Raw genomic sequence first — 21,156 nt, forward strand, 5'->3', positions numbered from 1 at the left:
TTAGAGTAATTCTGAAGACGCGATGACGGAACTCGGCTCAGTGTTGTTGTTTTTGTCGCTTCTTGTAGTCATCACCTCATTATCGCGTTAAGCCGTCTTGGTATTTGGCCCAGCGCCAAGTATGCCGATGCGACTCGTCGACTGCTCCTTGAGAGTACGATGTGGATATGCTTGAAGGATGCGTAAAGTACAAAGCAGATATGGGGGTATCATGTGGAATGGGATGAAAGGAGACAAAAGCATAGTAGTCGCGTTCATTTTGTGACTTTTGGTGGCAAAAGTGGCGGGGTCTTCATTCGCTGTGCGCGGGGGAGGTACAGTGGATGACCATGGTTCAAATAGCAAGAACGTAACACGCCGAGATACAGCGCACCGAGAGCAGTGCTCGGAAGCGCTGTACGACCTAATCTCAGGCCTCGGAAGACCTTCACAAGCATTAGATGCATCACATGAAGTCGTCATCGCTCCATTGTTCCTTTTCTGCAAACGCGTCCTCAGTATACATCCCGTCATAGGATCTAGCTTTCTTCTCCTCCTCCCAGATCTTCTTCTGTTCTTGTTCTTTCTTCGCCTGGGCCATATGATAAGTGCTGACTAGCTATGACTGTAGAATATGGGTAGCTGTACTCACTCTTTCTGTCGCCTCTGCTTTCTTTTTCCGCCCTTCTTCTCGCAGTCTGTCTTGTCGTTCTGCCTCATGATCAACCTCTTTTTCCACTTTTGTCTTGTTCAGTCTGTTGACAATGGCGTTTTCTCGTGTGGCAACGTGAACTGTGAAAGGGGCATATACAAGTTACACAAGGTATCATAGGATCGTCGGCACGATCACTCCAGCTCACCTCGCTTGACCTTCTGGTCAGAGTGAAAGGATACCTGACCTACAGCCATGTCGCCGGTTTTCTGACCACATACAAATCAGTGTTGCTGCTCGCATGGCCAGAATGACAGCTTACTTTGAGGTTTGGGAAAGGTGTGTAGATGACCTAGAACGTGGCTCAGACTCTCTTTCCCAAAGGACAGATAGCTTGACATACTGTGACATTATCTTTCTTGTTTCCTTTGAACGACCTTTGGGTGTCAGTGCCTGCTTGAAGGTCACTCGCTTGACACTCACCTTCAATACTGTTCGCTTTTACCAATTGTGCCGCATCGATCAATAATGGTGCTGGAAGGGCATCCCAATCGCCATGAGGCTGCGACGGTGATTGTCGAAGGTATACATGCGCGGATGAGAGTTTACTGAAAATCCACATGTCCGTATTCAGCTTGACTTGGTTTCTAGGTCACGAACTCACTCGACATGAAACCACACATCGGTAGGGAGACCGTACTTTAGCAGTTCCTCATCTGCGGGTACCGTCAACTCCCAGATATAGACTCAGTTCTCATCGCCTGCTGACCTACTCTCCACCTTATCACGGCCCCTGCCATTGCAAAGTCAGCTTTCAACATACACCAAGGAATCCTCCTGCGTACATGTATATTGTGACAGGCGGATCCACAGCTGGAGAAGAACGTTCACGTCAGCGCGCATTCTCTTTCATTTGACGATCTACATGTATGTACCTCTCGAAGTGAAGAACAGAACCATGACGACGAGGCTGAACAAGTCTGTCCCTCCAGTCACCCCGGCTGACAACGATGGTGTTCCGAAGATTGGGCAGTGAGCTGCAAAGATGCAAAAGCCATCATCTCTGTTGAGATCCCAACCAGGTGAACGTCCTCCACCGGGGGCTCTCTCGGCAACAACAAGCCATAATGCCGACTATCGCCGTGCCGTGTGGCATCTCTGATTAGAGGGGATCGTTCGCGTCTCCCTTTGATTTCTCGACTGTCCATTTCCATGATCTTGTTCAACATTTACTCTGTAGCGTCCTTGATGCTATCGGCATCAACGCTTGGTCAACATATCCATAATGGCAGCTGTAAGCTGAAGGAGATCCTTTGAACCTGCTGTAGCTGATCAATCGCCTTGCCAGATCGACGAGTTCGCCATACCTACCACCATCCTACGTCATTTCGACTTGGCTTCAACCCCGTGGTCAGAAGCCGCTTCTCGTGATGTGGACGAGAGACGGAACAAGTTACCGGGTGGACAGCTCTTCTTCGACAGGCTCTTAGCTTTTGCCCAGATCGATGGTATGTCTAGCAGAAATGTGTACACGCCAAGATAGCTACGGTAGGACTGATTCTACGTTCTTTCGCAATCAGGCAATTCACTTTATCCTCCTCGAACACCTGCAGCTGTGCGAAGACTGCTTCACGCTGTCTATTCTTCTCCTCCTGACAGACTGAAGAGAGATTGCTTCTTCTACTACCTGCTGAAAGATTACGACTCATCGGCATCCCAGACAAATGGTCATGATGAGCCGGTGATGGACGTTGATGGATCCGACGATGGTGTGTTTGTGACAAATGTCGCTCCCTCGAAGGAGTCCGGGAGAGCGGAGGCGTTTGCAAATAAGAGATGTATGCCTAGGACATGGAGAGTTTTTATCGATGGGTACTGGGCGCTGGATCACGGCTTGTGGGAGGTGAGTTTATCCTGTTCCGAGGTATTTCGTAGGCTGATTTTGGCATAGATCGCAGTGTCGTCTCTCTCCGATCCTTCCATCACCGAAATCAACTTCGCACCCGAGATTCTGCACACGCTAGCTACACTCGTCACGCCTCTCTCTCACGCTTGCAGCCTGCTTCACCATTTCCTTTCCTCCGCCCATATACTGCCACAGTCAGTAGAGGAGGTGGACATACGATTAATCTCTCTTGCAGCTGCTGCCGGTGTTCCACAAGCTTTCGTCTACATCCGATCACACGAATCGTCAGAGGACAGAGGTAGAATGCGAGAAGCTGTGTGGTGCTGGGCTCTGGGGTCCCCTCGAACACCTTGTGGTCATGGTCAGCATGGAGTCCAAAGCAAAGCACTTAAAGAGCTTTTACATCTCCCGCTCGCCGCCGAAGAAGACTTGCATCTCATCGAATTCCTGTCACATCCTCCGAGAAGTATTGCTCCACCCGCCTTATCACTTTTACATGACTTGGTCACGCTCAGACTTATCCATCAAGGGCAATACCAAGCATCACTACAACTTGATCGACAGCTTGCTGGAAGTGGTGGTAAGCAAGAAGATAAGCAACGAAGAAGAGAAATGGTTCGAGACTTCATTGCGATCCTGCCCGAAGCGCAACGACGAGCGTTGCTTTTGGACGTTGAGGCCAATGCGAAGAGAGATGAGGGCAAGATTCCGGCTGTCAACGGGTATGCAGAAGACGTTGATATGGGCGGTTCTTGGGTCAAGATTAATGGCTCTGCCGTCACTCTTTCCGAATCTCCTTCTGTTCCCGCACCGCCTGCGGCCTTGCCCGCTCCGGCTCCGATCCGTTCGTCAGCCTCTTTCAACGGTTTGCTTCACTCCGCAACGTCCGTCCCACTTCCTGCATCCCCTGCGATCCCCGAGCGTCATAATTCGCCCTTCGCTGGGCCTCCTCGATTTGCGCCAGGTGCTTCGACTGCAGCTTCGCCCCGACGTGTCATGTCTGGAAGTCCTTTCGTACTCCCTGCGAACTCCGCTGCAGCTCGAGCGAAGGCATCACCAGCCCCTGCCCCAAGACTTCCCAGACAGATCATCAATGATGATGAGGAAGAGGAAGAATCTGCACGTTCCCGCCGTTCAGGTCGAGGTCAAGATGGAGTTCGAACAAGGAGACAAGCTTCGAAGAGTGTCGAACCTCAGGAGAGCTCTATGGAGGTTGATGAAAACCGCCCAATCGAGCCGATAGTGGAGGAAACTGCGGGCCCTTCTCAACCTGAACCTCCAAGATCGACCCGACGGTCTACACGACGAATGGCATCGAGCAGCACTCAAGCGCCAAAGGAAACTACCCCTCCACCAACGAATGCATCACGGACGAAGAAACCGACTCGATCCTCGCGACAGAGCACAGCTCCGCCAGCTACTCCGGCCATGCCTGGTGCATTCGACGGACCATCGCAGCCAACTATCGATGAGGAGATGCCTCCTCCGTCGCGTAAAAGAGCGACCTCAGCTAAACCTGAATCTGGGCGGGCACGGTCACGCATTACGAGATCTGCTTCACGTGCTTTACTGACAGACGATGAACCGCCGAGCAAGAAAACCCGACCTGCGACGGGTGGTAGAGCACGAAGAGGGAGTATAGCTGCAAGTGAGATCACTGATGATGGAGCAAGTGTGGTCAGTGCAAGCGTTAGAAGATCTACAAGGAGAGGGACAGCACAACCATCAGAACAGGGAAGTCCGACACCCAGTGTCGGAGCGATGTCTGAGGTGGGAAGGCGGAGGACGGCGACAAGAGAAGGGAGTATGACACCCAGGATGAGTACCAGATCTAGGAGAGGTTGATGGCAGGATAGCGTACTCAGCATGTGGTGAAGGACATGCGGGATCCCTTGAAGCGATCTCGGCATGAAAGGAACGGAGATGAGACGACCGATACATCTCGGTCAAATATGAATGTAATGCTGAAATCGCGTCCCGGTACTCACATGCGATCTGTACAGTTGAGGCACATTATGAGCTCATTGACTCTTTGGAACTCTTCGAAATCGATTGCTGATTCGTTGAATCTGAGGCATGAGACAGTATTGAGGCATTCGCAGGCAGGTCAGGACAGATTGGATCAACGGGTACATCAGGGCCACCACACGTACGTGTCCTCTGGACCAAAGATCATTTCGCTTCTCATAGTCTGGAGGAACAAGATTGCAAAGTCGCCGACTGATGACTACACTTGGTCCGTATCAGTTCACAGGACGATATATCGTAGACCATAGCCCCAAAGCATTTCGCCATGCAATGTGACATCCTCGCGTTGATGGTCTCATTCAGTGTAGCCAAGCATAGTCAAGCACAAGCTGGTACTTTCGGCCGATTTTTCCTGTCTCTCAAGTCATTCAAAGCGCTATCCGTGACGAATAGGCGCATTGAGACGACCCGCATTGCCGCCCATGTGGGGATGACAGCAAGCGACAGCCAAACGATGAATGACGGCGCCTCTTGCGCTTTCAGGGTCCTCCAACCCAACCTGTGTCTTTGTGTTTTTTTTTTTTTTTTCTGGGCTCCTATTTTTTATTATCTGATAATCGATTCATTCAGTCTCATCATTATATCTACACCGTTTCAATCTACCTCTCCGTCTCATGGACCCTCTGGTCATATACAAACATTCTCTGCATTCTGGTTCACTCGATTACTGCTCCTCCACAGTTTCTTCCAAGGTAAAGCGACCTGTTCTTGAAACTCACTAAGAGTACAAGAATACAAGCTCCCGATCCTTTCCGCCCTCGTCCAGACTCCACCTCTTCGATAGCAATCGGCCAGTCGATTCTCAGTCCAACCTTTAGCACCCTCTGCACCGCATTTCCTCGATAGAACAACACGCTGCTCTTGACTTCCCACCATTGTGACTGCGACCGCGCCGTTCTTCGCCAGCTTACGCTCCACCATGAAAACCGTCGTAGTACTCGGCGCTTCCTACGGGGGGAATCACGCCTCAAATATGTTAGCGACATCGTTGCCTCCTTCGTGGAGGGTGGTGACTTTCGACAGGAATACTCATTTCAATCGTGAGTGAAACTCTTCCACACTCTCTCGTCGGTCTGTGGTATCGATCTGAATCGATGACTTGTTCCGTCTCACCCCTCCCAACTTTTCCTTCGTCAATCGGATCTGACCGGATCAGAATACTGATCGTATCGATTTGTTTCGGATAGATCTCTACGCATTCCCTCGATTCACAGTCATTCCTCACGAAGCTCAGAAAGGATTCATCCCTTATCGTCGTACACTTGACTTCTTACCTCAACCCAAATCTGACCTCCCCACTCCACCCCAAACACCCCCTACTTCGTCGTCCGCCATCAAGAGCGAAAGGGAAGTCGATGTCGACGATAAATCTCGACATCAGTTCATCCAGGGATGCGTGATCAAACTCACTTCTCACTCTGTCACCTTCATCCGTCCTCGTCATGCGGATGAACCGGGATCAAAAGCTGGATCCACTTCGAAGAACGACTTGACGAATCGGATCCATGCTCATTTGACATATGGGGAGTATGACGGCGAAGAAGAAACGATCGACTTTGACTATGCCATCTACGCCCTGGGAGCAAGTATGCCTGATCCAGTTAATGTCTGGCAAGATACGCTATCAACAGCCGATGGTGAGAACAATGTCGTTTTGGGAACTAAGAAGGCTGGATTGAAGTTCATGGAGTCTCAAGGGGAGAAATTCAAGAAGGCGGATCGAATTCTGATAGTTGGAGGTGGAGCCCTTGGAATCGAGTATGCTGGAGATCTCAAGTATCTATATCCAACGAAGAAGATCACTTTGCTTCATTCTAGACAACGGTTGATGCCAATCTATCCTGTCGAGACACACATCAAAGGTGAGTCACTCTGTATCGCTCAGAGAGAAATGCTAACGTTGTGCGTCACACCTAGTGCTGGAGGAGTTCCAGAGACTCGGTGTAGAGGTGGTACTGGGAGAGCGGGTAATGTCCTGGCCCGAGGATATGGAGGAGTTGAATGGAAAGACTAAGATTGTCACTACGGACAAGGGAAGAACATTCGAGGCGGATCTTGTCGTGAGTAGATAATCTCAACTATCTCGTCAAAACCGCGAAGAGACTAATCGACCGAACACTAAATAGCTCGCTTGTACTGGTCAAAAACCCCACATCTCCCTGATGGCCAGTCTTTCACCATCTCTCATCTCCCCCACTACAGCACGAATCCGAGTGTCACCGACGATGCAAGTTCACCGTGGACATACTCCTGCCAAAACCACCGACTCGGCAGAAGAACAGCTCGCCGCTCTATCACTCGGCGCTCCTCCCACTCCGCCAGTATCGGCTCGAACGAGCGTCAGTGATTCAGCACACAGACCACACGTGGAGGAAGTGGAAGATCTGAGCCATATCTTCGCAATTGGAGATTGTGCAGAGACAGGGGCGATCCAAGCGGGTCATACCGCCTACTGGCAAGGGGAAGTTGCTGCGAGAAACATATTGAAATTGGTGAAGAGCGACGAAGGGGTGGAAGCCGAAAGCCTGGAGGAGTATGTTGTCACTCCTCCATCTATCAAATTGACAGTCGGATTTGTGAGTTCCGCTCGAGATCATCGCGTGGAGCAGCATAGCTGACCCCGAAATGTAGACCAAGGCACTGGTGGCCAGAGGTGAACTCGTGGAGGAGAAGGATGATGGCGTAGAAGATCTGCACTCCATGGTGATGTGGTGGGTTGTCCCGCCGTTCTTCTTTCATACTGCTCAGAGTGCTGAACTGCCCTCTTTCTGCTGTAGGCCCAATCCTCAAGGTGAAGAGATTGACATTTCGGAGTAAACCGATATGGACTGTGAGGGGATCGGACGCATTACAGACCGCGGGAGGGCGAGGGCGAAAGCAGGAGACATCTTCTAGAGCTTGACTGTCTGAGCATTGAAGACTGGATCTTCACACCATGCATGGCGACCAGGTATTGTTGCAGTCCATATCACAAGTGAATTGGCACAATGCAAGATGCATCATGACGTAGTTCTGACACGCGCGGTATTGTAGCGTTTCGCCACTCATCTATCTCGCCCACCTTTTGTGTCCATTCTTGTCGTCGCGAACAAGGAGACACCGCTTGTCGTTTCCTCTTCTCTCCACCTCGTCATACATTTCTACAGCCTGCTGGGACTGCGGCTGATACATCCCATCGCAATCCCTCCGATCTGATATTCCACATCAAAGAGGTATCACTATGGCATCTACTCTCACGGATATCCCATCCGAGGTGGTCTTGGAGCATCTCCTCCCTGTACTATCGATAAAGGAGATCACGTCCTTGTCTGCTGTCAATCGTCAGCTCCACGCTTTGACCGTGAGTACTTGATGGTCCTCTCCTTCTGGTATCGAATTCTCCGATTCTCTCATCTCTGCTTATGCTCCGCAATGACTGACATCACCGTTACACCACTACCTCAGTCCGACCCAACATTTTGGCGACTAAAAACCACAACCGACTTCGCATTCTCGCCATCAGCTCTGCCACCTTCGCCCTCTTCGTCATGGTGGAAGAGAGTTTACCTCGGTCTCCTCCAACCTCGCGCATTCGTCTGGGGATCAAGCGACCACGGTCGACTCGGAGGCGCCGAACTGGGTCAGAGCGTACGGCGATTCGGACGATTTGTAGATTCTCCAGCGGAGATAGTCATCGGTGATGCGGAGGCTGGTGGCAGGACTTGGACTGAGAGCTTTGGAGATACGTTGAGATCAGTCGTCGGTGGTGGTGGGCCCACGACGAGACGAAGTGCGGCAGGAGTGGGAGAAGGTCAAGAAGAGGGGAAAGCTGGAGTGGTGGAACTTCAGGCTGGAGGTTGGAGCTTCACAGCTAGATGCAGTGATGGTTCAGTCTGGGTTTGGGGTGAGTTGGGCATTCATCGACTTACATCCTCAGTCCCTCTCGAAGCTGCAGCTCAGCTGCTTGAGAGGTGAAATCGTGAATCTCGCTGATCAGTAACACAAGGACAACTCGACGGAACAATCATCAGATTCCGTGCTCCCAGTTGGGAAGACAAAAATTGTCAATGTCCCGAGCCAACCAAGATACCGCTGCCATGCAAAGCTGAAGCCATTAGCGCTGGTAGACGGCATCTGTTGGTGCTGGACGCGGACAACTTGGTCTGGGAATTGAGGGCTTGGGGCAAGGTAAGCGGCCCTTAAGTCTGTATCATGGCCGATCAGCTGATTCATTTCTCAGGCTTATCATCACACTGCGCCCGCACTCACTGCACCGTCCAATTACGGTACGAACCGACATCCACCACACATTGTCCAACTCTCGACCGGGTGGGACCACTCTGCTGCTCTCGCTTCAGACGGCGGCATCCACGTCTGGTTCCCCTTTTCAGACGCTTACGAAGAGGGACTGACTGCGGACGACAAATTGAACGGGCCAATTGGAGTTTACACCGATAGAGATGGAGATGTGGAAGACAGTCGAGCTCTGAAGTGGGGAACGGCTGGTAATGATGTCGTTATTACATTGCCTGAGATTCCGGGCAGACCTGTCCTGGACGCTCACGATGAAGAATGGACGGACCTTGGAGCGGAGACTTTGACGGGTGAACCGAAAAGCCAGAAGACGAGGAAGGAGCTGGAAGAGGGATGGCAGGAATACGAAGCGAGCAGGACCGCTGGGACTCTAGCGGAGGGTCAAACGGTCGTGCGCATTGCGAGTGGCCTAGACTTTCTCATTGCGCTCAGGAAGAACGGGGAGGTATGGTTCACACGGGTTAAAGATCGAGAAGCAATCCTCTGGCAATACGTGAGTTTTGTTTTGAATACGGACTGTCGTGCGAGATCGCTGATAGTACACCACCTTAGCTACCCTATTTCTCATCTCCGAGTATCACTCATATAACGGCACAATTCGAGTCCATCACGACTTATGCGACACCCACCGCACATTCTCCCTCATCAGCAGTCTATCATGCTCGTTTGCCCACCGCCTCTCCGTCGTTTGGCGAGACGTTCCAACCTGATTCGCTGCCCGAACTTCAAAACCAAGGAGTGATTCAAGTCGCTCTGGGAGACTATCATTATGCAGCATTGACGAGTCGAGGCGAAATGTACACCTGGGGTCAAGGTGGTTCCGGCCAATTAGGGCTGGGCGGTGGTGGCAGAGGTGGCGACGAACCTAACCGAGTTGTTTTCTCCGATGGGGGCGATGATGGCAACTTCGTGTTTGCGATCACCGCGGGAGGATGGCACACGGGTGCTTTACTCCTGGGCGATCCAAAGGTGAGAAGAGAGAAGGAGGCGACCAGGAAACAAGCAAGAGCGCAACCATCACCGCTGCATAGAAGCGTCAATCTCACATATGATATCGGTGACAGTGCCGGACTTGTCAACATGCCAGGGGCTTTCCCGAATGCGGTTCCAACCGCACCACGAGCTGGCAATCACACGATCCCTGCGGGATCTATCACAATCCCTAGAGGTGGTGTGAGAGCCATGCCGTTCTTCAGAGTTGGTTTCGCAGGGAGAGGTGCAATGATGGGTCGAGGGCGAGGGCAGAGGAGGGGCAACGATAGTGACGATGCGAGAAATGTACCAGGACCGGAGTAAGATACTGCTTACAGTCGTCGTTCCTTTTATCTGCCATATCTAGTAGATCAGTAACGAATCGTAATGAGTATTGGATAGAAGTCGCTTTGTGTCCGTCATCACCGAATGGTTGTAGTATCTCGCGACCTCATGGCCTGTCCTCACACCGATTGTGAACATACAGCGGGATGTCTATAATACGATGCATGTGTAGAACCCAAGAATATCCGACTATATCTTCCTGGTCTTCTTCTTCAGAGGTTTCTCCGGGTGTTCTTCCACATCACCGTCTTCCTCATCTGACTCTTCTTCACCTGCATCTTCAAACTCTTCCATTCCATCCCAGACCTCTTCTTCATCCTCATTGTCATCCTCATTCTCATCTCCTTCACCCTCTCCCCTCTCCTTCTTCTCCACAACGACTTCTCTCTCACCCCAACCTCTGAATATACCTTCCCCGACGCCCGCTCCACCAATCATCCCCACCACTTCTCCTTTCTTCGCGTTCCCTTCGCCCCAATTCCCCTTGACACCCTGTAACTCGGGCGGAGTCGACGTCGTATGTATTCTGAATGTAGCGTCGGAACAGATCGTGGCTAGACCTATCCTCCTGGTCCCGGGCGTTGGGGTGACGGTGGTATCGAATGTGGGTAGAGGAAGGAGATGTTGTGGGGTGGAGGTGAGTGCAGAATAAGAGTACAGGACCTTGCCGGTTCTCATGTCGAGTGACCCAAGGAGATTGGATCGGTCAGAGAAGAACAGCTCGCTAAGATAAAACAAAAGAGACACAAAGGCAACGTCAGTCTCGGATCATGACAGGTTTAGGGTAGAGGGGCTGAAGAAACTTCAAAACTCACTGCTCGACGCCAGGAGCGACACAGCCAACACCGCCTTCTTTCGCGACCTTCCAGTCACTCAGCGGTTTACGTTGTCTCGTATCGAATCGACGGACAGTACCCATCTTGGTACCGCTGACAAGGAGGTTGGACGATGAGGGAAGGTAAGCGAGCGAGAGATGGTAGATGGGTTGACGAAGTGCGAGCGAGTTGTTGGGAACCTGTGGGGAATAAGATTTTGGTCATCTATGAGTTCACGAGGCTCATTTCCATCCACGACGGCTGATGCTGAGGGTAGGATACAGAGGAAAAAGGAAAGAGGGGGCAAGGCCGAGTAACTACTTGAGAAGAGCAGGAGGACAAGATCGCGATCAAATGCAAAGAAAAAAGAACCAAAGTCGACTCACATTCTTCGCTTGCCAGATTTGACCAGGCTCCAAACCACTCTTCTTCCTCTTCCCATTCTCCTCTTTCATCTCAGTGTCTCCACCAGCACCACCTGATCCAAACGTCCTTTCGACGTCATACAACGACACATCGACCTCTTTACCGCCCAACGCGAAAGATGTGGGATCCAGGGGAGTCGAAGCGAGACATGCCAAGGGGGAAAGGACGGTTCGTGATCTGCTCGAGCTTGAGCTGGATGGTTCAGACTTGGATGTGAAGGGGTGGTATGTCAATAGTCCAGATGTGAGAGCCGAGACTGTTCCGCTGTGGATGAGGAGAAGTGACACCTTGTCAGTCTCCAACTTGAAGGTACGAGGACGACCTACTTCTCCAGGGGAACCAGACCCGCCCAAGTATCTTTGGATCGACCTTTGACGCTCTCCTGCGATATCACTAGAGGAGGCGCAGCCGTCTCCGATCCTAGAGGAGTCAAATTTAGGGTGGAGACCTGGAATTTATCATCGGCGACCACAACCTGTACGTCAGAAGAGCAGTAGTCAATAATCTAGTCCTGACGACATGCTTACAGAACGTATGAGAACCACTCAACTCACTTGATTCTCGCCAGTCCTTATCATACGCCTCACCCCTCCCACTGGTCGATGATCCCCATACTTTATAGGCAAGTGGTTGACAATGACCTCGGACGGAGGCGCTGATGGGCCAATCTTCGGTTCTGAGAAAGATAGGTCGAGGAGGGTATTGGGGTGAAGGGACGGGGCGAGGAAGTTGAGTGTTTTTTCTCGGACCATATTGATGGGTCTCGGCTCGGTCGCAAAAGAAACAACGAGGTTGGGCAATTGATCGTCAGAGCCAAGTCTGTTGTACAAGACTCGTTGTAAACACTCAAGAGGAGAAGGATTGTTACGAAAATTCAAACTTTTGACAGGAGAAGTGAAGATGTGGAGTCTCCGCTCAGGAAGACCACGTGCAGCAGTATCTCGCTCGTCAATAACCGCTTCCTCATGACTGCATCATCACCGTTCTTGCTTGGGATCTGTCTTTCTGCGCTTCCTCTTTTGCTCTCTGATCAACTGGATATCGGGACGAGGAGTCGCTAGTACACAATGACAAGAATAGATGGTATCATCATATTAGATTCTAACGGGTGAGTCAGATTTCCACTCTCCGCGTCCTCTTACGTCTTCTTCACACCACTCTCCCTCTCTAAAACCGTGCATGATCCATGGTCGAGCTAAGGCGGGCATCACAACTCCATCAGAAAACCCCTCATCACCTCTCACTTCTCCACTCATCCTCCGACGTACGCATCACTTCACATCGACGCCTTCAACACTGCACGCCAACGATCATCTTCTCTCGGGAAAGAGCTCGACCCCGTACTATGGGTGAACACGCTCAGTCGGTCTGGGGGAGGTATGAGCGGCGCGGGACTGTGTCATCTCGAAAGAGAAGGACTGTACTTCCTCGTCCCGGTAGGACAAGAAGGTGGGCATGATCAAATAAGGGTGTGTGCAAAAGGGAGGAAGCTGAGTTCCGTTTGATATCCCCTAGTCAACCCTCTTTTCGCCTTCTCATTCCTTGACTCTTTTCTGGATACGCTCCAAGATTATTTGGGAGAGATCACAGAGACAACCATAAAGGACAACTTCGATATAGTGTATATGGTGAGCCAGCCGTCCCGTTATCTCCAGACATACCTGACGCAATCCTGTTATCATCAGCTTATCGAAGAGATGCTTGATGAAGGCCACCCGATGACGATGGAGACGAACATGCTGAAAGAGATCGTATTACCGCCGAGCTTGGTACGGAAGATACTCAACGCAGCTGGCGTCTCAGGGTGAGCTATGTGTTGAGTTAAGCTTTGCCGAACGAATAGCTGACATCCATTGCAGACTCCAAACGCATACTACCACGCCTTTTACAGCACCAATTCCATGGCGACGGTCTGGAGTGAGACATTCCACCAATGAAATATACTTCGATATCGAAGAGTCGCTCGATGCCATTGTTGATCGGTATGTTCAGCTGGTAACCATATCGACCTACGTGCGTTAGAGCTGATCTCTCAACTTGATAGTCGAGGAAACGTGCTCTCGTCGTCAATCTGGGGCAGGGTGAATTGCAATTCAAGATTGTCGGGAAATCCCGATCTGTTGCTAAATTTCGCCAATCCCAAAGTCATGGATAATTGCGCTTTCCACCCTTGTGTGCGGTGAGTCAAAATCTCGTTCTATCTCCGCTCGATGCGTTGAGTCTGATGCCCTCCCTCGCAGGTATAACAAGTGGACGAAAGACGGGGTGTTATCGTTCATACCGCCGGATGGCAAGTTCAAATTGCTAGAATACCAAGCAGTGGCAGGATCGTCAAAGAACCAAGTGCCGGTGGCGTTAAAAGCAAGCTTGGCTGTAGAAGAGAACGGAGGTCAGTTGACAGTGCAGCCTTCGGTGATCGTAAATCGACTGACACCTCTCACCAGGCCGATTCTCACTGACACTATCGTCGAGAACAAATGCAAGACCACTGGAAGACTTGGCGATCTCCATTTTCCTTGGGAAAGGTACAACATCAGTCAGTGCGACAGCGACGGGCGATCGGAAACCATTGAGTCACGGCTTAGGTGGGCATGGCGTTAAAGAGGATGGAGTCGGGGAGGGGCATGTGGGTGGAGGGACGTGGGAATTTGATCCACATACGCAGGTGCGTTATACGCTTGACCTCTGGGACTTTAGTCACTTGCTGATTGTGGGGACATGTTTAGGTCTTGAAATGGTCATTATCATCACTGGTTTCCACGGAGCGTGCACCGACGCTGACAGGATCATTCACCTCGACGTCAGCTGGAATTCTTGTGACACATCTGCCTGATCAGCTAGCTGATAGATGACAGCTGTTTAGCGAGAAGCAACCTATCCCTTCACCATCGTTCGACATATCATTCAATATGCAACATCACTCCTTCTCAAATCTCCGTGTCGATCAGCTGAAAGTGCAGGGCGATGTCATGTACAAACCGTTCAAGGGAGTAAGACAGATGTCACGAGCGGGTAAAATAGAAGTGAGGTGGTAGACGCAATGGCTCGCGCCACAACCCCAAATGCACTGTCTACTACGAAGCTGATGCATGAAGCGAGTTGTGTTGGGAACTGTGAGTATGTAGATAGTTTTGACCTGTGCTTTCCGTGCATGGGAATCTGCCACATCTTTCCCCGGAACCATTTCCCCTCGTTTCCCTCCTTCCCTGTTTCGGGGTTCCAATACCGTATTAGGGTTTTGGTTTGCATTTGTGTTTTTCTGGTAACCAAGATTCTCCCTGAATGCCATCTCGATGGGAGAGAGATGACAGCGTGGGTGATGATCATATGTGCTCATCGCCTTGTGCACTTCTTACTGGGAATGGATCTACTCGACGTTGCATGCACTCACACCACAGGACAAGATGCGATCAGATCGCATCACCAACTGACCATCATTCTACCTTTGTATTTGCACAACCACGGTAATCAAGCTTCTAGTTTGTCAAACCAGATTTCGCTTCTGTCTCACCGCGGAACCAGAATCCCACACCATCACATCTCGTACCGTAACACCGTAACAGCAACTTTGTGACGTCGCCCCCGCTTTTGGGATTTAGCGCAAGCGAGAACCGCACACTCTGCACCACTTTTCAAACCACTTTTGGCACCATCTCTCCCTTCTTCTCTCTCTCTCTCTCTGTCTATTCCTTCATCTGATCAACGACAGACAGGAAAGATACTTCCTTCTCTCCCTACTCGTAGTCGTAAGAATACGAACAACCACGACGCATCCACCATCTCTGATCGATCACTCGACCAGCTCCCTCCGTCCCGCTTATCATACACGCTACGTGATCTGAAGGGACTCGAACGGACACTCGACAGTCTTTCACATTCACTCAAACCACAAGTACATCCGCTCAAACCACAAGTACATCCGCTCTCAGCCTTTTCGAAAAGGACGGGTACAGAGCAGCTCACCGCATACTATCGGTTCATTCTTCCTGTGAGCACCAACTTCTCGTCTATTCCCGACTTCGCTCTGCATTCCCCATCTCGTCAGCGAGCAGGTCACGCGACACGGTGTTCTCATCCCCGTGCCATCTGTTGTGCTGCCCTCTCTCCTCTTTCGGTACGATCGTTTCTGGTCGTTCATTTCGCTGTTCACATACGCCTCTTCCTTCCTCGCGTCATTTGCTTCCAGTCCACTCGCGGTCAATCCCGGCCGTGTCGGATCTTTCGAGGGTGGTTTCGAGGGTGGTCACCCCGTTCGTGTCCACTCTTTGTCTGTCACCGCTTTATTGGATAGAAGTGCCCTTTGAGAAAAGCTTTCGTGAGGTATCACCCCCCCCTTCATGCCCCTTGCGGTCTCGTTCGCTCCCAATCAGCGGATGAGATTCGGGTGGACCACCCACTATGATATCATCCACCCGTTTACCCATCACTATCCTCGCATTCCCATTGATCGGGCAGAATGCGCTGCGTCACTTTCGATCGTTTCGTTTCCCTCAATCCCCTTGAAACACTCCTCGGCTTAAAGGACACTTGTCGGATCTCATCTTGCCTCGGATTTCGAGGCAGTGACGGCCTGATCGGAGTGATCCTTCGCTGCCTTACCTCCGGTCGTCACTATACACAGTGTTGTATGACATGACTCATCCTGTACGCGACGTCGGCAGACGAGTGCATATAATCCCTGCTGTTTGCCACTCGCCACGCCCTCTCATTGCACCTTTCGTATCCCGTTGTCGTTGGAATGACCGCTGTGACCCCTTCTCCTCCATTGTTCTCCTTACCCTTAGCATTGTTGTGGCCCTTATCTGTTGCCACCGTTTCGCGCTCCGCCGAGGTCTTCCTGTCCGTCGACATCGTTCTAGCTGTCTCTTCAGGTCCCCTTTGCTCGGGCTTCACGCTCTTTTCCCTTTGCCGATCACGCACGAGCCTTGTTTATCCCTTGGAATCACCACAAAGATACCCGTACTGACCGCTGACTTTTCTCGCTCCCCACCTTACAATGTCACCCTCATCACGCAACTCGCCTCGTTCAATCAATCTTCCATCTCTCGTCCCGCATACTTTCACCTATCGTCAACACAAATCACGTACCGCTCGACCACGTACGCCTGACACACCTACAACGCCCCCTCATTCCTCATACTTGCCTGCTCTTTCGCTATCGCTCGAACCCTGGAACGTTCGTGTCGCTGCTCGATCACCTCATCCTCATCAAACAAGTGCACTTCATCGCACAGTCTCTCAAATTTCATCCTCGTTACAAGACGAGGAATCCTTCTTGGAGAATAGCCCAAACCGACTTCGCAAAGAAATCTGTACACAACATCAAGATGAGCGCCGATACATCTTCAATGAAGAGGAAGGTGGTGATCATGGGTTCACCCAGTGTCGGTGAGTACCAGACCGTTCTTCAATTGCGTTCGATACTGAACCTCCCGCAGGAAAAACCTCTCTCACACAACAATACGTCTCTCCCCCGACCTACAACGCATCCTACTATCCCACCATTGAGGACACCGCTCATAAGACGGTAACGCACAACGGGATACAGTACGAGTGCGAGATCATCGACAGCGCAGGGCTCGTAAGTCTTGGCAATCCATATAGGTCATCAGACGCTGACAATGCATCACAGGAGGAGTACTCTCTCTTCCCGGGGAAGTACGGACTCGGTGTACACGGGTATATGCTCGTGTACGCAATCACCTCACGGCAGTCTTTCGAGATGATCCCCATAATTCATGACAAGATCTTGGATTACGCGGGTCTCGAGAAGGTCCCCTGTGTCGTGGTGGGGCAAAAGACGGATCTCGACGGGGAGAGGTAGGTATCTTTCCGCTGTCAAGCATCTGATCTCAAGCTGAAAGAGACCTAGGGCCGTGACCACGACGGAGGGAGAAGCCCTGGCGAAGAAGCTCAACGCGGGCTTTATCGAGTCCAGTGCGAAGGACAACAAGAACGTCGGCGAGTAGCTTTTCCTGCGCTGAGAGGAAATCGTGCTGACGAGATCCACAGTCAAAGCGTTTGATGCCCTTCTCCTAGAGATGCAAAAGGAGTACAACCCGGCTCCCGAGAAGAAGAAGTCGAGCTGGTGGAGCTGGGGTGCCAAATAAAGCCCCCAAATACATTTGTATCTCCCCTCCAACTTCGACTGCTCTCTGCGTTCTCTTGCCTCGCCACCCACAACATCACCTTCTCTGCCTCTACCGATTCGTCATCATGTCTTCAGACCCGCGTGAATCGCCGTCCTATCGGCTCAACCTCATTCGTATCCATCCGATCTCGATCCTAGTGGACAAGATTTGAGATTGACCGATCACATCTAGCTTATCTGATCAAATCATCATCTGGCTCACCCACAACCCATCAACATCTATATTTGGGCCCGTTTAATCGTATCCGGTATCGGACATTTGGGCGTTGGGCATATTTCATCGCGACGCATCTCAACCATATCTACGTCTCTGGATTTTGTCGTCTGTGGCACCTTTCTCCCTTATAATCCTCTGTATGTTCCACCATCCGTCAACCACACACAATCGCGCCATCACCTGCATGATTCCAATGCTTCCCTCTCGTTCAATACTGCTATGTTTCAGTCTCTTTGGGGTTTCGGTCTATATTGAGCTACGGGCTGGGCCGGTGATATCGGGTAACTCTATAGAGCTATGAATCGGATGTTCTTGTGTCTTTCCGTCTGATGCACGTGTGTGGTGACTGTCAGTGTGGCGATGCTGCATGTGGAATGTTGGAGAACAGAGATGCAATGCCCATCATGAAACGGTAATGATATAGATGGAAAACGGTGATATGTCAGTGAGGAACGGGAATCCGCATTGATCAACGGGGCTAAAATGGTGAAATGTGATATGATGAAACGGGAATCTTGAAGGATAGAACGGGAATTATCACCCGCATAGTATGGTGATTGTATTTGTTTTCATTTTCACGGTCCGAACTGGATGATGGGGGGGCATCGTTGAGAGAGAGAGGTATATATAACAGAAGTATCAAGAGGAGGGTGAAGCAGATATCTGTTCAGTTCATCCTCATCATCGTCCGTCTGCCGCTCTGCATAGATCAGCAAAAGGAACATAACACATCTTCTCGCTATGAACCACCTCACCGTCGAAGGACAACGACCAGAGTTTGAACCTACCGAACATCCTCATCGTCGATGTGAGTGTCCTTTCTCTGAGATACATACACCCCAACCCCAGACAAGGTGTATCGTTCCTTCTGAATTTGTCTTTTCGGTGTGAAATGGATTGAGTTGGACGGATTTAGAGAGCAGTCGAGCTGATTTTCAATGTGTCGTGTTGTCCAGTCAACCCACTCATCGGGAAACACGTATTGGTCTCACCTCACAGGACCAAGAGACCTTGGAAGGTGAGTCTATGTGTCTCGTTCCTCCGTCCTCGGATCTTGAACAGCGACAAATATCAATCTCGAGCTCCAGCTTAGTTCTCCAGGACAAGGAGAAGAGCTGCGTGGTTGAACATACATTCACCCGTGGACCTCGTCTGACACCTCATTTACGACGCGTTTGCTGACCTTCTTTCTCTCGTCGATAGGGACAAACGGAGGAACCGGTTCTTGCGAGATTACCAGAACATGATAAAGCTTGTTATCTGTGTCCTGGGAACGAGAGGAGTGGTGGACTTGTGAATCCGGATTACAAGGAGACTTATGTGAGTGATCACCGATCCATTTGGGCTATTAGGATCGGCTCGTGGGTTTTGGCTGCGAAACGGGTTGCGCCTAACTCACTACCTCTGCTGAGATACCTGGTCCTTCTGTGGGATCTCCGTCCTATCTTATACAACTTTCTTCATCGCCTTTTCCCACCTGATCTCCGTCACTCGTCGCCTTCCTCGCTTCCGCTTTCCATCTGTCACTCCGATTTCAGATCTGTGACCTCAGATCTGTGCGGCTCAAGAAGCGTTGATGCTAACCACCACACATTCCCCCAGACATTCGATAACGATTTCCCAGCCTTACTCCCCGCGCCCACACCCACTCTCCCAGAAACATCCTCCGATCCGTCCAACGCCGACACCCTATTTGCGTCCGAACCAGTCCGAGGGCGATGTAAAGTCATCTGTTTCCATCCGCGTCACGATCTGACCCTGGCACGGATGGACACGGACGATATTGTGAGGGTGGTCGGTGAGTGGAAGAGGGTGTACGAGGAAGAAGGGAAGATGTTGCGAGGAGAGGATGGGAACGGAGAGGGTTATGTCCAGATCTTCGAGGTGAGTTGAGATTTTGTGGCTTGGTTCCAGACTCAAGGTGACCATGACCGCTGCGTTGGCAATGAGGAATGACTCACATAGCAAATAGATGAGAGTGGCAGGGTGACGATTGTGAAGGAGTGGCAGCGCAGAGACAAGAAGCTCATGCTGACGAGTCACGCAGAACCGAGGTGCCATGATGGGTGCGAGTGCTCCCCATCCTCACGGTCAGGTAAGCCACTCTTCTGCGTTGACATCGATATCAGGCTGACGACCTGCACAGGTCTGGTCTCTGTCGTAGTATGTATTTTGTATTCCCTTGATCAAGAGTGTACTTCATCTGACACGCCCTTAGTGTCCCCGACGAACCGCGTACAGAACTGGATAATCTCGCTTCTCCATCGTTGTCCATATCGCACCCATCTCACCCTACTCGGAAGGATGGGAAGCCATGTCTTCTCTGCTCGTATGCTGCCGAAGAGGTGAAGAGGGGTGAAAGAGTGGTTGAACTTGAAGAGGAAGGAGGTTGGGTCGCTGTAGTCCCTTTCTGGGGAGTCTGGCCATTCGAGATTTTATGTAAGCTCACTGTGCACGCTGGCAGAGGTCTGGACTGACGCAGTGTGGACACAGTATTGCCGTATAAGCGGCACATCCCTTCTCTGCTCCAGCTTACAGAAACGGAAGTGAAGGGTCTGTCACGGATTTTGAAGAAGGTCTTGGTCAGATACGATAATCTTTTCTCGTCAGTGCCTAACCCTTCGACTTCACGCATCTCCCACCTCCCCTGCAGTTATCCACTCCATCTTTTCCGGCCTTGATGACCGCAGCCTCCAAAGTTAGCTAACAACGGAATTATCCGCGCAGCTGCCCCTTCCCATACTCTATGGGTCTTCACCAGTCCCCTCTGCCGCCATTACAACCTGAAAGTGACGTCGCTCATATCCATTTCCACTTCTACCCCCCTCTTCTGAGGAGCGCAAGTGTCCGAAAGTTCTTGGTAGGATTTGAGATGATGGGTGAAGCGCAGGTGAATCGTTCGAGTCTATGTTTCTCATCTGGATGAACGCTGACGACGCAAGTTGCAGAGAGACCTCACGCCTGAACAAGCGGCTGGGCGATTGAGGAATACCTCGGAGACGCATTACCTAGACGAGCCAGCGATGAATGGGGAGGCATGAGAGTGAAATATTAGAGCAGCAAACGCCAGAGTCTGTGGGCATCAATGGGCTTGGGATAATGCATCGCATCACTTTGACAGTCCTGTCAGTCAGTCCGTCTCGAACGTGTCTCGCTACCGCCCGATTCAAATATCTTCGGCGTCTCAGTGCGAGGGCCAGGAAGCATGTGAGGGCCTTAAGCAGCTCGACTGGGTGTCGAGGCCATCCGCGGTGGTGCATGACGACCACAGACTTACCTCCCTGGTTCATTCATCGACGATAATAGATGCAATACTATAACTTGCAACACATAGTTTTCCGTGGACCGCCTCCACCTCGTTGGTTTGCCACC

At 51.1% G+C, this 21,156-nt stretch overlaps 8 protein-coding genes across 8 annotated transcripts; 6 read left to right on the top strand and 2 right to left on the bottom strand.

The window, feature by feature from the left end:
* Positions 1–445: 445 nt before the first annotated feature.
* IAR55_000251 (uncharacterized protein) lies at positions 446–1,591 on the bottom strand (the record flags this gene model as incomplete). The annotated part of the gene is made up of 10 exons (XM_066943387.1): positions 446–571; positions 632–771; positions 840–900; positions 954–983; positions 1,035–1,057; positions 1,115–1,239; positions 1,296–1,347; positions 1,405–1,424; positions 1,477–1,504; positions 1,567–1,591. 10 exons carry the CDS (start codon positions 1,589–1,591, stop codon positions 446–448), a joined length of 630 nt encoding a protein of 209 aa, XP_066805929.1.
* Positions 1,592–1,916: 325 nt separating this feature from the next.
* Positions 1,917–4,382, top strand: IAR55_000252 (uncharacterized protein; the record flags this gene model as incomplete). The annotated part of the gene is made up of 4 exons (XM_066943388.1): positions 1,917–1,925; positions 1,980–2,139; positions 2,212–2,534; positions 2,583–4,382. The coding sequence occupies 4 exons, from the start codon at positions 1,917–1,919 to the stop codon at positions 4,380–4,382; spliced, it is 2,292 nt and encodes a 763-aa protein (XP_066805930.1).
* Positions 4,383–5,484: 1,102 nt separating this feature from the next.
* Positions 5,485–7,382, top strand: IAR55_000253 (uncharacterized protein; the record flags this gene model as incomplete). Its single annotated transcript, XM_066943389.1, has 6 exons — positions 5,485–5,605; positions 5,753–6,427; positions 6,483–6,625; positions 6,692–7,141; positions 7,197–7,276; positions 7,343–7,382. 6 exons carry the CDS (start codon positions 5,485–5,487, stop codon positions 7,380–7,382), a joined length of 1,509 nt encoding a protein of 502 aa, XP_066805931.1.
* A 403-nt stretch (positions 7,383–7,785) lies between these two features.
* IAR55_000254 (uncharacterized protein) lies at positions 7,786–10,154 on the top strand (the record flags this gene model as incomplete). The annotated part of the gene is made up of 5 exons (XM_066943390.1): positions 7,786–7,905; positions 8,010–8,448; positions 8,551–8,732; positions 8,785–9,351; positions 9,411–10,154. The coding sequence occupies 5 exons, from the start codon at positions 7,786–7,788 to the stop codon at positions 10,152–10,154; spliced, it is 2,052 nt and encodes a 683-aa protein (XP_066805932.1).
* A 210-nt stretch (positions 10,155–10,364) lies between these two features.
* Positions 10,365–12,168, bottom strand: IAR55_000255 (uncharacterized protein; the record flags this gene model as incomplete). Its single annotated transcript, XM_066943391.1, has 5 exons — positions 10,365–10,899; positions 10,991–11,190; positions 11,377–11,680; positions 11,743–11,891; positions 11,971–12,168. The coding sequence occupies 5 exons, from the start codon at positions 12,166–12,168 to the stop codon at positions 10,365–10,367; spliced, it is 1,386 nt and encodes a 461-aa protein (XP_066805933.1).
* A 315-nt stretch (positions 12,169–12,483) lies between these two features.
* Positions 12,484–14,451, top strand: IAR55_000256 (uncharacterized protein; the record flags this gene model as incomplete). The annotated part of the gene is made up of 10 exons (XM_066943392.1): positions 12,484–12,524; positions 12,639–12,865; positions 12,932–13,044; positions 13,102–13,220; positions 13,276–13,398; positions 13,461–13,595; positions 13,657–13,805; positions 13,861–14,081; positions 14,143–14,216; positions 14,280–14,451. The coding sequence occupies 10 exons, from the start codon at positions 12,484–12,486 to the stop codon at positions 14,449–14,451; spliced, it is 1,374 nt and encodes a 457-aa protein (XP_066805934.1).
* A 2,292-nt stretch (positions 14,452–16,743) lies between these two features.
* IAR55_000257 (uncharacterized protein) lies at positions 16,744–17,526 on the top strand (the record flags this gene model as incomplete). The annotated part of the gene is made up of 5 exons (XM_066943393.1): positions 16,744–16,804; positions 16,855–16,997; positions 17,049–17,236; positions 17,289–17,377; positions 17,429–17,526. The coding sequence occupies 5 exons, from the start codon at positions 16,744–16,746 to the stop codon at positions 17,524–17,526; spliced, it is 579 nt and encodes a 192-aa protein (XP_066805935.1).
* Positions 17,527–18,525: 999 nt separating this feature from the next.
* Positions 18,526–20,825, top strand: IAR55_000258 (galactose-1-phosphate uridylyltransferase; the record flags this gene model as incomplete). Its single annotated transcript, XM_066943394.1, has 10 exons — positions 18,526–18,592; positions 18,741–18,802; positions 18,988–19,104; positions 19,387–19,668; positions 19,832–19,879; positions 19,931–19,947; positions 20,003–20,223; positions 20,278–20,389; positions 20,512–20,674; positions 20,733–20,825. The coding sequence occupies 10 exons, from the start codon at positions 18,526–18,528 to the stop codon at positions 20,823–20,825; spliced, it is 1,182 nt and encodes a 393-aa protein (XP_066805936.1).
* Between the last annotated feature and the right edge of the window lie 331 nt (positions 20,826–21,156).

The sequence above is a fragment of the Kwoniella newhampshirensis genome, chromosome 1 (genome assembly GCF_039105145.1).
Source record: "Kwoniella newhampshirensis strain CBS 13917 chromosome 1, whole genome shotgun sequence".
Lineage (NCBI taxonomy): Eukaryota > Fungi > Basidiomycota > Tremellomycetes > Tremellales > Cryptococcaceae > Kwoniella > Kwoniella newhampshirensis.